At 45.9% G+C, this 13866-nt stretch overlaps 1 protein-coding gene across 5 annotated transcripts in view; it reads left to right on the forward strand.

Moving 5' to 3' along the window:
- Positions 1 to 13866, forward strand: part of PDZRN4 (PDZ domain containing ring finger 4) — a 940417-nt gene that overhangs the window by 840157 nt on the left and 86394 nt on the right. For 4 of the 5 annotated variants that reach the window (XM_029616542.1, XM_029616541.1, XM_029616544.1 and 1 more), the window contains one exon: positions 1173 to 1235. The exons of the other annotated variant lie outside the window; for it this stretch is intronic. In XM_029616542.1, coding sequence (XP_029472402.1) covers positions 1173 to 1235 — 63 coding nt within the window. The remainder of the gene's footprint in view (positions 1 to 1172; positions 1236 to 13866) is intronic. 5 annotated transcript variants of the gene reach the window in all.

Genomic DNA, 13866 nt, shown 5'->3' on the forward strand with positions numbered 1-13866 from the left:
TTCGTATGTCTCACTGTGCATGTAAAACTGGCCCCAAAACCCTACACCACCACTAAAACCTCACCTCGAGTTAATAGCTGGCCCTCCTATAGTGGTATAAAGACTTTGCTACTATGTGCATCACCCCAGAGTCTCTTTCTCTCTCTCTTTCTCTCTCTCAGCAACTTGTGAGGTGCAATAAAGTACCAATGTGAAGCACATGGTAACTCTTAAATTATCATAGCTACACCCCTTTTCCTTATTGTAGGCATTATTCATGCAAAACTTATCACATTTTGATGAATCTAAGCCATAGTTTCCAGTTGCAATCATATGGAACCAAGTCATTTTTGGTTTACAAGCTAGATTGGAAATCATGATATTTCAATGCATTTCCACATAAATGTAAATGATACGTACAAAAATAGTCATATAGAGGTCCATATTCAATCAGTAGCTGGGTTACAAAGGTAGCCAGATAAACTTATCTGACTAACTTTGGAAGGATATTCAGTGGTGCAGCCACACTATTGAATATAGACTGCTATCTTAAAGATATCCAGGTAAGTCTATCTGGCTACTTTTAGGGCAGCTCTACAGCATGACCAGAATCAGCCAGATATGTTATCCAGCTAACTCTAAAAATAAGATAACTTATCCAGTTAACCTAATTCCTCACAGAAATGCCCCCAGAATGTTCCTACATTATCCAGCTAAAGTTTAACTGAATAAGTGCTCAAAATATTCTAAAGAAAGCATTTAGCCAGATATCTTCTGAGTTATCTATCTAGATGCCTTCAAATATGGACTTCATAGTTTATAATCACCTAAAAAGTAAAGATAAACATAAAAACATGCATTTTTCTAAACATGAATTTGCTCTACTACTGTTTTGCTCATTGGTAAAAGCTAAAAAAAATCCACATGGTGAAAAGTTGATTTTTATCAAGTCTATAAAATTCTGCCAATAAATATTGTACTATATGATATGTGAATGTAAGCATCTGACAGTTCTGGAAAAAATAGCTGAATATTTGGACCCTCTTTATTTGCTTGTTGTAAGCAATATTTTCTCATTATTAACACAAACATTTCCCATGGTACATTCTAATCTTTGATCTACTGTTCTTTTTCTGTAAAAGATCTCAATAATTTATTTCTCACACTGGAATTGTTTTTAATATAATTTTTAGGTTGATCCAAACAGTATTGCTGCAAGAGATGGCCGTATCCGAGAAGGTGATCGCATTTTACAAGTATGTGTCTATAGTCTCTGCTTCTTAGCCTTTTTTAAACTGGCTGTGACATGCTCTTGGATTAGCCATCTTCAAGATTTCTGTATGTATAATAGAGATGTGCATTCGTTTATTACGAATTAGACAATTTCAACAAAATTGCCTAATCCGTTGTGGTTCGGGGGGACCTGAACCACAAAACGGATTTTCCCCGAGCTTCGGGAAAAATTCGTTTTTCGGGTTAGTACGGGGGGAGGGGCAAATTTATTCAAAAAACACCCCAACCCTTAAATTTTACTTTCTTACACCCCCCCCCCCCACCACCACCACCCTGATCTTTCCCCAAGACTTACTAAAAGTCCCTGGTGGTCCCGCGGGGTCCCGCGAGCGATATCTCCCTCCATGCTGTCGGGCCTGCTGTGACTCAAAATGGCGCAGATAGCCTTGCCCTTACGATGTCACAGGGGCTACTGGTGCCATTGGTCCCGTGAGATCGCTCGCGGGATCCCGCTGGACCACCAGGGACTTTTAGTAAGTCATGGGGAGGGATTGGGATGGTGTGGGAGTGTAAGAAAGTAACATTTAAGGGTTGGGGTGGGGGTTTTTCCTGATTTGCGGTTTTTTTCCTGATTCGTGTTTGGGTTTTTTTAATTCATTTTTCCGGTTTCGGGTTCAGGTACCAGTTTCGTTTTTGGCAAAAAACGATCCGTGGGAAAATGAGTTTTCCCATGAAGCGCCCGAACCGAAACCTGACCCGAGCCAGAAAAATGAAGCTCATTTCTAATGTATAATGGTCTTCCTGGGCAAAACTAGCATCAGTGCAATCTTTTTATTGGGAAGATTTGCCTTCTATATCATATATATCATTTTTCAAAAACCTAGTCAAACATACTGTTTCAAGACATTAAAATACAGCCTATAATAAGGTATTATAAATGAAAGAGAAAATAATATAATCTGAATCCTAAAGGAGGGAAGATAAAGACAACGTTAAAGGTATAAGAAGAAATCTCTCCTGGAAATAAATGTCAGCAGGGCTTCAAGATATGAAGGACTGTACGCAGGGTTGCTTGCTAAAGCTTAGGTGATATCAAAACCATTAAGCATAGCTTTCAGAGATTCTTTAGTGGCAAGGATTATCCAAAACAATTGGTTCATATGGCTTTTTGGTTTAAAAAAAAAGGCAAAAGGGCTGAACTAAGTGCCAATCAATCTGCCAGTTTGATGTCTATAGCGCAAATAAATTTCTGACTCAATAATGAAAGAGAGAGTATTTCACAGAAGGTGGAAGAATAAGGGCTGAGTGCAAGAATTCAGAGCAAATCAGTCATGTCAGATTTGATAAGATTTTTCAATAATATATATGTTTTTAAAGTGGAAAATAGAAGATGCAACAATATTATCATTTGGATTTTATTCAAGTATTTGACAGTTGATACAGAGGCAAACTACATTAATTAAAATATCAAGAACACATAGGGGATGAATCATTAAGAAGCATGCTAAAATTTTTAATGTGCAAACTATTATTGGTGTTAACAGCCAATCCATGATACTAAATAGATACAGTGTGCATGTGGTAAAAAAAAAGCTTTTTATGAAGGGAGATCAGGCCTTTTAGCCTGTACAGACTCTGTATCTGTATCTGCAGTCTGTTAGATTGCCTAAAGTGCAATTCCCCAAAATCACAAGCAGGCATTTCCAGATCACACAATCCCTCTCTCACCTGCCCCCTCCTGACAGCAAAAGTATGGGGCTTTTAGCATGCTAAGTGATAGTGGGGTTTAGTAGGGATGTGTGTTCATTTTGGACGAGTTAGACAATTACAACGAAAATGTTAGTGCGCACTAACCCGACAATCGGGGACCCCCCCCCCAAAAAAAAAGCCCGAACTGTGGGAAAAACGAAATTTCCCGTGGCGGGCTGAAAACAAAGCCCAAACCGAATGTCCTTACTGCTGCACATCTCTAGTCTTTAGTGAGTTGACTTTTTAGTGGTATAAAAGGATTCTTACCAGGTTGTTTTACCATTTATAGGATCAACACAAAAGATATGGTAGTGCTTGAACCTTTAAGACCACACAGGTCCTTTCTTCAGAAGTGACTCTGCACTGGCAAAAATGAAGTTTTATGTTTAGTGGATGTTGTGGGATAGAAATCCCCACAAACATGTCATCAGGAGATATCCAGTAAAGACTGAATTAGTATCAATAGAGAGGACTGACACAAGCTTAGTCATAGGAAGTGTTAGCATTGCTGTGAACAGAGTGTTTAGATCACATCTCATCAGGATTGAGAATAGGAGTTAAAGGCCTCATAATGCATCAGGAATCCAATTTCTTGGTTCAGTTCATTATTATTTTTTTACTCATAATAGATTTATGTTTCAGTTTCCCCTGTTCCCATATCACCATATCAACTGTGTTCTGGAGGGATCACCTCTAAGGCTAAGAAGGTAGTTTAATCTAACTTTAAATGGCTATTCTCCACAGAAAATTTTATAATCCCTGTATCCCTAAAGATCAATAGTTTTTTTTCTTTCTTTTTCTGAGGATCCGCTATATTCAGTGACTGCTCTGAAATAGGAATTTCTCAATTGTAAACTGGTAAATCCAGTTATCTGTTGACATCCAGAAGAATAGCTGACACCATTACATTGTAATGGAATACGAAATACTAGTATTTGATCCCAGAAAAGAGGAAAAAACTACCAACACTAACCATACCAGCTTTTACAGAGTTTTCTATAAAAGAACTGTTGAATTTGCTATCTTCCTTCACATTCATCAAATAAGAATCCACTCTTCAGTTGTGGAACAAGCACCTGATGAAGTTGACAGCCTGTTACAAAGTAATAAATTCCAAAAGATGATAGATCTAATTCTGAGGTGCCCACTAGTGATAAAAGAACATATAGCTCGTAGAGTAGAAAGCTGTCAGTGTTCTATGCTGTGATGTGTGAAAAACAACCTGAGCCTGCTGGCTTTCTCTGATGACGGTGTCTACATCTGTCATATACAATTTTTGGAATCTGAATGCCAACTGCTCCAGAGCTCCCATCGCTGAGTATCAATTATAAACAGAGTGGCATCAAGGGCAGTTACAGAGGCTGCTATGCCTCCTGCTTTGCTGTTTATGGCTGAATGATGGCCCACTCTTTGAGGGAATGATTATGAATGCTAATTGGAAAAAATATAACCCAGAATGATAGTATGTCAAAAACATTATTCCTTATGGACCAATCAAGAAATGTCAGAATCCTTGTTTATATATTTAACTCACCACCATTACAGACCAAAAAGAAAATACATTTAGAATGACATTATTACGTATAGTCCCCATGGTTATATTACTAGTTAAATCCTTTTAGTTACCTTTCCCCATATCCGGTGTTTTTATCGGTGCCTCCGGCAATATTCACTGATAATGGCAAGTTGCTTTTCTGGAACATCTATAACTGCCAGCTATCAATTTGAAGGCATACGCCAGCTGAATGTTTCAAAATCAATCTCATTTTATCCCTCTAGTCCCTTTATTTCCTCAGGAAATGTCACTGCCAAAAAACAATGGTTGTATTTCTTGCACCGTATCAGCTCTGGGAATCAGACCGTAATCTCTAGAGTAAAGCAAAATTTGTAAGCTAGCTGGCCAGAGCGGCCCTGAAATCTAATGTTCGGTTTCGGTGCCGGGTTGTGCACAGGAGCTGTATTTTGCTCAGGAGTCTGTGTGGTCCAGAATGTAACCATGTTTGTAAGGAGAGCGCCCTCAAAGAGGCTTAGTTAGTGTCAATAGGACAGTGATTCTGCAGTGTGCTGGGGTGACTAGAGCTGCATCATGGCCATTACTCATCTAGGCAGGGAATGAAAAGCGACGATATGTCCAGTGTCACATTTGTTTACCGATTGTCCTCATAGGAGATAATACAAGAGAACCATATACTGTTATAAATTATGTCAGTACATTTTAAAGCTTTTTGCTCCCCCCCCCCCCCCTAAATGATCTCCCTTTTCCGCTTAGAGGGAAAAGAAAAGGGGCTTAGTGAAAATATTTTGAAGAGCAGTGCTGTAAAGGTTTGAAATTGTATTTTTCATCAGCTTCCAGAACTGCCTTACAATCTTACTGGCAGATTAGTTTACTTTCAGCCAGTAAGAGCATTGTCCTCCTCTAATGAAGAAAAATACTTCAGCCTTTACTCTCCTAAACCTACTAGCTGGCGGAAAGCTAACATTTTTTACTTCATATTTATAAATTATGACATTTTCTTGATTGCTGCTTTTATGTAGATTACATTAATTAGACCAGTGGTTCTCAACCTTTTTTCGGCCGGGGCACACCTGACAGATGGTTCTCACATGCTTGACACAGTGAACATGTGACGGTCATGGGGCAAAATGTAAATATACATTCTGCATCCTCAGGAACCCCCCTCGACCCCCAAAAATGGGTGCAGAGCAGAACTAGGGCATTACCCATACAACTCACCATACAAAAAAAGATATTCTGATCTGATGACATCTCAGTAAAAGCAAAACAAACTCTCTTTACCTGGCAGGCACAATACCCCTCCTTATGAAAAGAGAGTAATCTACCACTACAAATATTTAACCAGGCCCTAAACACTAATACACCTCCTATTAGGAAAACAGAGCAAGCCAAGCTGCTATAGATAGATACCCACTTAGAAATAATTGTAAAACTATACTAATAAATGTTACAAAACAGCTGATGAACAGAATAACATCCAACAATTAAAAACTCATAAAATTATTAAAAATTGTCCAAACATCAATAAAATATTTCAAAACAGCGGATATCACATAATACCCAATAATTAAAATGGCAGTCAGTCAAGAAAAATAAACTTAAAAAGCCACCTTTACTTACCCTCTCCAGCTACTCTCCTACTCCTTTTCCTTCCAGGCCAATAGCACTCACCAGAAGCAGCAGTGGCTGCTGAATCTCTGTCCTCACAGTCCTCTTCCTTAGGGCCCACAACCAGTCACAACCAGTCTCTGTCTCACACAGACCTCCCTAACTAGTATCTCTTCCTCATACACACCAGTCACCTCCCTGACCAGTCTCGGTCTCTCACACACACACACACCAGTCACCTCTCGGATCAGTCTCTGTCTCTCATACACACCAGTCATCTTCCTGACCAGTCTGTCTCTCTCACAAAAACACATCACCTCTGACCAGTCTCTCTCTCTCAATCACACACATACTCTGTCACTTACAACCACACACACACACACTTCCATTCATGCACCCATTCTACCACACACACACAAAGCTGCCACTCACACACCCAGGCACTCATTCTACCACACACACACACAAAACTGCCACTCATGCACCCAGGCATGCATTCTACCACACACACACACACAAAGCTGCCACTCACGCACCCAGGCACGCATTCTACCACACACACACACACACACACACACACACACAACGCTGCCACTCATGCACCCAGGCACGCATTCTACCACACACACACTCACAAAGCTGCCACTCATGCACCCAGGCATGCATTCTACCACACACACACACACACACACACACACAAAGCTGCCACTCACGCACCCAGGCACGCATTCTACCACACACACACACACACACACACAAAGCTGACACTCATGCACCCAGGCACGCATTCTACCACATACACACACACACAACGCTGCCACTCACACACCCAGGCACGCATTCTATCACACAGACACACACTCAAAGCTGCCATTCACGCAATCAGTCACGCATTCTACCACACACACTCACAAAGCTGCCACTCACGCAATCAGGCACGCATTCTACCACACACACTCACAAAGCTGCCACTCACGCACCCAGGCACCCATTCTACCACTGTTGTGTCCATCGGTTCCTGACGCCCTCTCTCCGCCCTCCTTACCTCTTTGGCGCCTCCCTCTTCGTCCGCGGGAAGATTGACTGCTGCGGCGTTGTTCTGCCAAAGTCCTCCAGCGTCCCCAGACCGGCTATACGCTGCAAACCACCATGTTTCTTGGAGGCCTAGGGACGCGCGCGCGGCGCAGCCCCGACTGAAGTACCGGCGATGGCGCGAACCTTGGGGGCGTCCCCCGAAGATGGTCTTAGATGGTCTTAGAATTTGCTAACACATCAAGTTAGCAAGGGTTACTCTACCTAAGCTACTCTGCCTCCTCGGACTTACTAGGGTTACCCGCTCCTCGGGGGCCTCGCTCTCTCCTTTGTTTTTCAGGGGACAATCTGGAACCGGTACTCACTCCTCAAGGGCCCTCATTCCCAGATTTACTCGGTACTCTCTTCTGCTTGGAAGTCATCATTGCCAACTACATCAGTGAGTTATCTTAGCTCTCTCAGAGCTTTCCCTGGAACCAGGTACTCGATCCTCGAGGGCCTATACATTCCAGCTCCTGGGCTTCTATGAGACATTGTGTGAGTGTTATCATCTGGCTCAGTACATGAACTCTGCATACCCTGCCTACTCACTATATTTCAGTCTCTCTACAGCTCAGCCTCCAGGGATCGCTGTTCCAGTATCTGAGGGACTACAGCCCAGCCGGGCATTTCAGCTCATTACTGCCACCTCTGGTGGTTCAGTATACTGTCTAATAAAAGAACTAGTGTGTGTCTGTCTCCATACTCTGAGCCTGACCAGTGGTCCCTCTTGGGATCTTCCCCCGGGGGCGTCGTCATCTGCCACCGGTCCAAGGATCCACCCCCAACTCTGCTGAATAACAACAGATTGCTAATCCCAAGCAGACTGTTAACTCCAACTGAACAACCACATACACACACAGAAAGCTGCCATTCATGTACCCAAGTATGCATTCTACCACACACACACACACACACACACAGCTGCCACTCACGCACCCAGGCACTCATTCTACTACACACACATACACAAAGCTGCCACTCATGCACCCAGGCAACCATTCTACCACACACTCACACACACACACACACACACACACACACACATGCACAAGCTCACATGGAACCTCTTCTCATTGTTTGGCCCAATAAGCCTGGCCTTCGCTTATCAGCCGCCGCTGGCTTGACCTCCAGTGGGGGTGCACAGGTCTCTCCACTCTTCAGCCGCCAGCCTGGCCTCCAGCAGTGGCACTCAGTGTCTCACCATTCTTCTGCCCCGCCGGCGGCGGTGCACAGATGTCTCCACTCTTCAGCCACTGGCAGCAACGCACAGCATCTCCATTCTTCGGCCCCACTGGCGGCGGTGCATAGGTCTCTCTACACTTCGGCCCTGCCGGCCTGGCCTCGAGCAGTGGCTCGCAACGTCTCCATTCTTCGGCCCCACCAGCAGCGGTGCGCAGATCTCTCCACTCTTCAGCCACGGGCAGCAGCGTGCAGCATCTCCATTCTTCGGCCCCGCTGGCGGCACACAGGTCTCTCTACTCTTCGGCCCTGCCAGCCTGGCCTCCAGCAGTGGCGTGCAGCGTATCTCCATTCTTCGGCGGTGGTGCACAGGTCTCTCTACTCTTCGGCCCTGCTGGCCTGGCCTCTAGTGGTGGTGGACCCAAGAAGCAAAGCGGAAGCCGATCCAGTTGGCTGTATAGCAGTAGAAACAAAGAGAATCAGTAGTTGGAAAAGCCCTTTAATAATGCCCGACTCTGGCCGAGTTTCGCTCTCTTACATAGAGGTGCCTCAGGGGCAATCAATTAAGGCAGGACTGATACCTGCAAGGCCAATGTCACAATAGCATAAGTAGGCTCATGTAATGCCTGTCACATATCGGAATGCTGCTTTCTCAGAGCAGTTTTTATAAAAACAACCTCAACTGAGAAATGCTGATTCAGTACATTCACGCGGCTGTGAAAAGTGCCAATTGTAGTTTGTCTTAACCGATTGTGTCCACAGTCATCAATAGTAATCCAAATGTGGTCTGTAGTCAGCGCCGTCAACTAACAAACTTTCGCATGAAGCACAAGCGGGGCAGCGGAACACCGGGAGCCGCGATACACTGGTATGTCGTGACACACCAGTTGAGAACCGCTGAATTAGACTATGTGGTCCCACACCTAGAACAGTAGTTCTCAAGTGTTTAATGACTTCTATACCCTTTTCAAGAGTTGAAGATGTTTTGTGTACCCTTAGGGTTCCAAAAATTCAAAATTCGCATAAAAGCTATATTTATATTTCAGTGTGACATCTGGGCCTGTTTTTCAATCGGCATTTCAATTCGACGTTTCATTGTCTCTTCCCAACAAGCTGGCACCAATTTGAATCTTGGGGGGAGGGGGGAGTAGAGGATGCTATGGTAAGGGGGAGGAGTGTCAAGCAACCTTGGTTTGCATTGCTTATTTTAGGGAAATTTGGGGATCAGTAGATCAAGTGGACATGTCTCTATCTCCCTTAGTTTTCCCCTCATTAAAAAATGCTACTACAGTTTATGGTGTATTTTTTAAATGTACTTTTATTTAAGAACAGAGGATGGTGATCTTGAATGTTTATGGTATATTCTAAGTAGGAGTGCAGGTTGCTGCTGACAAAGGGACACAGAGCAATGAGGTTGGCTTTTTCTGTGCAATGGCAGATGGCTGTTTCTTGCAATTCAGGCTCTCCTCTCTTGTCAGCAGTAATGAACTGGCTGTGTATCCTCTGACTGGTTTTCCAGTACTCTTAGGGGCACGTGCAAATCTGGTTGGGAACCATTGGTCTCTAACTCTGTTTCACGATATGGTGAGAAATAAATATAATTCATTAATTAATAATATGGAGGGTGGCCTGTAGGGAAGGGGGAAGAGAGTGATCTGAAGAATATTTAAAACATTAAAAAAAATCTCCAGCTGTTTCTAAAGTTCTGTCTTAGGTCTTTAGGCCTTCCCTTTTAAAGGAAGAAGATAAGCTTTTTTTGGAGGCAACAGGGGGCCCAAAACAGCTTGCACTGGGTTACTGACTGCCTTGAAATCATCTAGGGCCTGTACCCTCTCTTCACTTTGAAAGCAATCACTGAGCAATAAAGAACAAAAGGTTTGCAAAGTAGATGAATATGTCATATATAGTAATAAAAGACATACCTTTCTCCTAGGACAAGCAGGATGGTAGTCCTCACAGATGGGAGACATCATCAGATGGAGCCCGGCATGGAAAACTTTTGTCAAAGTTTCTAGAACTTTGACTGGCACACTGAGCATGCCCAGCATGCTCAGTGTGCCATGCGTCCATGCAGGATCCCTCTTCAGTCTCGTATTTTAAACAAAGTAGTTGCCTCGCAGTAGTGGAGCTCTTAGTCATTTTTTGACGTTCTCGGTGCCAGATCCCTCCTCTTTGGTCGGTGCTGTCCAGCATGCGGTAGGTGTTTAAATTTTCGCTTCATGCGGTCAATTCCCGGCGAGTTGCCTTTCAGTGACTGACAGCCATCGACCGCACACCGACTATTTTTTCATGGCATCATCCGGTTTTCGCTGAAGCCCCCAGTGCCCACAGACCATGTCAATTATTGATCCGCATGAGGCCTGTATCCTCTGCCTGGGGGTGTCGCACGATGTCTGAGGGTGCCATCTTTGTGACCAGATGACCCCCAAAGGCTGTCATACCCCGCTGGATAAGATTTAAAAGCTTTTTGCCAGAAAGTCTGATCCATCTACTCTTGCATCGGGGGCATCGACACCTAGGGACTGAGGGGAGCCATTAGATACACTGTTCCTCTCTACCCCTCCAGCGGGCCCCTCTCATGAGAAAGGAGCTGATGATAGGCCATCTCCGGTGTCATCGCACTCAAGGACGTCACGATCTTCACCTTCCTTGGCTCCAAGGAAAGACCGGGCCGAGCACCGAGGGAAGTCCTGCCAGCATCATCACCAGTCACCATCGGGACACGGCTCCGGGACTGGTGAGGCATCGGCAGCTGCTGTGCTGCCACCAAAGTCACCCTGTGGGTAAGAGGTACCATCCTCCATCAGACCTGGGAGTCCAAGGCGCTCCCCACCATTATGGTGCTGGGTACCAAGCCTCCTTGGGGCTCCAGGGAGTCTCTAGTGATGCCTCCTCCTCCTCCTCCTCCATCCAGCTTAACTACAGCAGATTTTCAGGAGGAGTTAGACCGCAGAGTTCAGGAGGCCAAGAAGGGTATCGAGACCCCATCGGCACTGGTCCCCATGCCTGTGCTATCTCACTTGGTGCCTCTGCTAGTGCATCTAGATGTCTTTCTGGGCATCCTTCCTCTGAGGATGAAGAATCCGTGCGGCTGATGCTGCCCTTTGAGCCCTTAGTGCCATGGCCAGGGTTCTATTATCCCTTTCCCGGACTGTCGGGGATCTCGGTACCATAGATACCCTTGGGGCCATTGATAATCACGGTGCCCTCTATGCCCTTGATGCCACTCAGACAACCTTCTTTCCAAGCCGATGAGAGGCGTCGGTCTCCCCCAGAGGATCTTTCCTTTGCGGGCTTCGTCCGGGCTAAGGTCAAGGCCATCCCGTTCCAGCAACTACCTGAAGAGGGTGTTCGGCACAAAATGTTGGAAGTCCTCCAGTTTGTTGATGTTCAAAGGAGATAGTGGCTATCCCACTCCAAGGAACTTCTCCTTAGAATCCGGGAGCACCCTGTGTTTGTTCCTCCGGTCAGTCGGAAGGTGGACATCATTTACCTGGTGCAACAAGCCTTGGGTTTTGAGGGGCACCACCTCCCACACCAGTCTGTAGTGGTGGAGTCTGCCCTCAAGAAGGCCAAGTGCCCTCGCACCCACGCCTCTGCCCCACCAGGTCAAGAATACAGGGTCTTAGATGCCTTAGGTAGGAAGGTCTTTTAGGGCACTATGCTCATCGCCTGTATTGTGTCCTACCAACTGTATATGACCTAATACCACCGGAACCTGTAGAATCAGGTCCAGGAATTGTCAGAGCGCCTGCCCCAGCAGCAGCAGGATGCTTTCATGGCAGTAGTGCAGCAAGGCCTGGAGGTGGGCAAATATGAGGTGTGGTCCACCTACAACGTGTTTGAAACAGCGGTGAGGGTGGCTGCTGTGGGCATTTGTGCCTGCAGAATGGCCTGGCTTAATGCTTCAGACCTTCGACCAGAGGTCCAGAAGAAGCTGGCAGATTTACCCTGCACAGAGGAGAATCTCTTCAGAGATAAAGTTAGGGACACAGTGGCCTAGTTAAAACACCACCAGGAGACCCTGCAACACCTCTCAGTGAGTACCTCAGATCCACCGTCCTTGATCAGGAAATCCTTGCAACAAGGCTCCAGGAAGTACTTTTACCGCCAAAGAAAGTACTACCCTCCTACCTCATGGGCACACTACCCTCCTATCTCACGGGCACACACATCATGTGCCAGCTCTTGGGGTCGCTCATGTCAACAGCGGACCCTCAGGTCTCAACCCACCCCCAGCAAAGCCCTGCTAGGGGATTTTGACTATGGGCGAGGGAGCATGTGCCAGATTGACATAATCCTCGGCCACCTGTCCCCCAATGCTACATCTATTTGCGGACCTCTGGCTCAGCATTACGTTGGACCAGAGGGTTCTCGCCATCATTCGCCGAGGGTACCGGCTGAACTTCAGGGATGTCCCTGCGGGTTCTCCCCCGTGTCCATCGTGGGGTCTGTCCTCTCATCAGGAAGTGCTTATTACAGAGCTCTCTGCCCTACTAATGGCTGACTGGGGCAGTCGAAACCGTCCCTCCTCACCAACAGAGTCAGGGGTTCTACTCTTGATACTTCCTGATCCCAAAGAAAACAGGGGTCCTGTGCCCTATTCTCAACCTGAGGGCCTTGAACAAGTTTCTTCAAAGAGAAAGTTTCAAGATGGTCTCTTTGGACACCCTGATCTCTTTCCTGCAAAAAGGAGACTAGCTCTGCTCCCTCAACCTAAAGGATGCCTATGCCCACATCGAGATCTTCCCCAACCAAAGGAAGTATCTCCGCTTTCTAGTGGGCAAGGAGCATTTCCAATACCATGTGTTGCCCTTTGGCCTCGCTTCAGCCCCACAGGTCTTCACCAAGTGCCTGGCAGTTGTGGGGGCACACCTGTGCCAGTAGGGAGTGCACATGTTCCCCTTTCTGGATGATTGGTTAATCAGAAGCAACGCCCAGCAGGGGGCGCTCCACGTCCTGACGCTAAGTACCCATGTGCTCCAGACATTTCTGCCCCATGATCAAGCGCTTGCCCTGGCATCACTGGTGGGTTTGGTCCGCTGCAGTCATCAGGTTTCCCCTTGCCTGTTGCTCCTATCCCTTGGTCAAATGGCTCCATCTGTCCATGTTACCTCATTTGCCTGCTTGGGCATGTGCAGTGCTCAGTGGACCATGTGCTGTCAGTGGCTGCAGGCAACCCAGAACCTCAATGCATGTGTCTGCATCACGCAACTTCTTCAGGCCTCCAAGTCCTGGTGTGAAAATCTCTCCAATCTGGAGCAGGGACTTACATTTCAAACTCCCTCACACCAGATTGTGTTCACCACCAATGCATCCACCCTGGGTTGGGGGGCCGCATGTGGACAGCCTCCGTACACACGGTCAATGGATGGCACAGGAAGCTCACTGCCAGATCAGCTTCCTGGAGCTCCAAGCGGTCTGCTATGCTCTCTGGGCATTTCAGGACCATTTGTCCCTCAAAGCTGTTCTGATCCAAACAATCAGGTTGTGATGTGATGTACATCAACAAAAAGGGAGGCACAGGC

The sequence above is a fragment of the Rhinatrema bivittatum genome, chromosome 9 (genome assembly GCF_901001135.1).
Source record: "Rhinatrema bivittatum chromosome 9, aRhiBiv1.1, whole genome shotgun sequence".
In the NCBI taxonomy this organism is placed as follows: Eukaryota; Metazoa; Chordata; class Amphibia; order Gymnophiona; family Rhinatrematidae; genus Rhinatrema; species Rhinatrema bivittatum.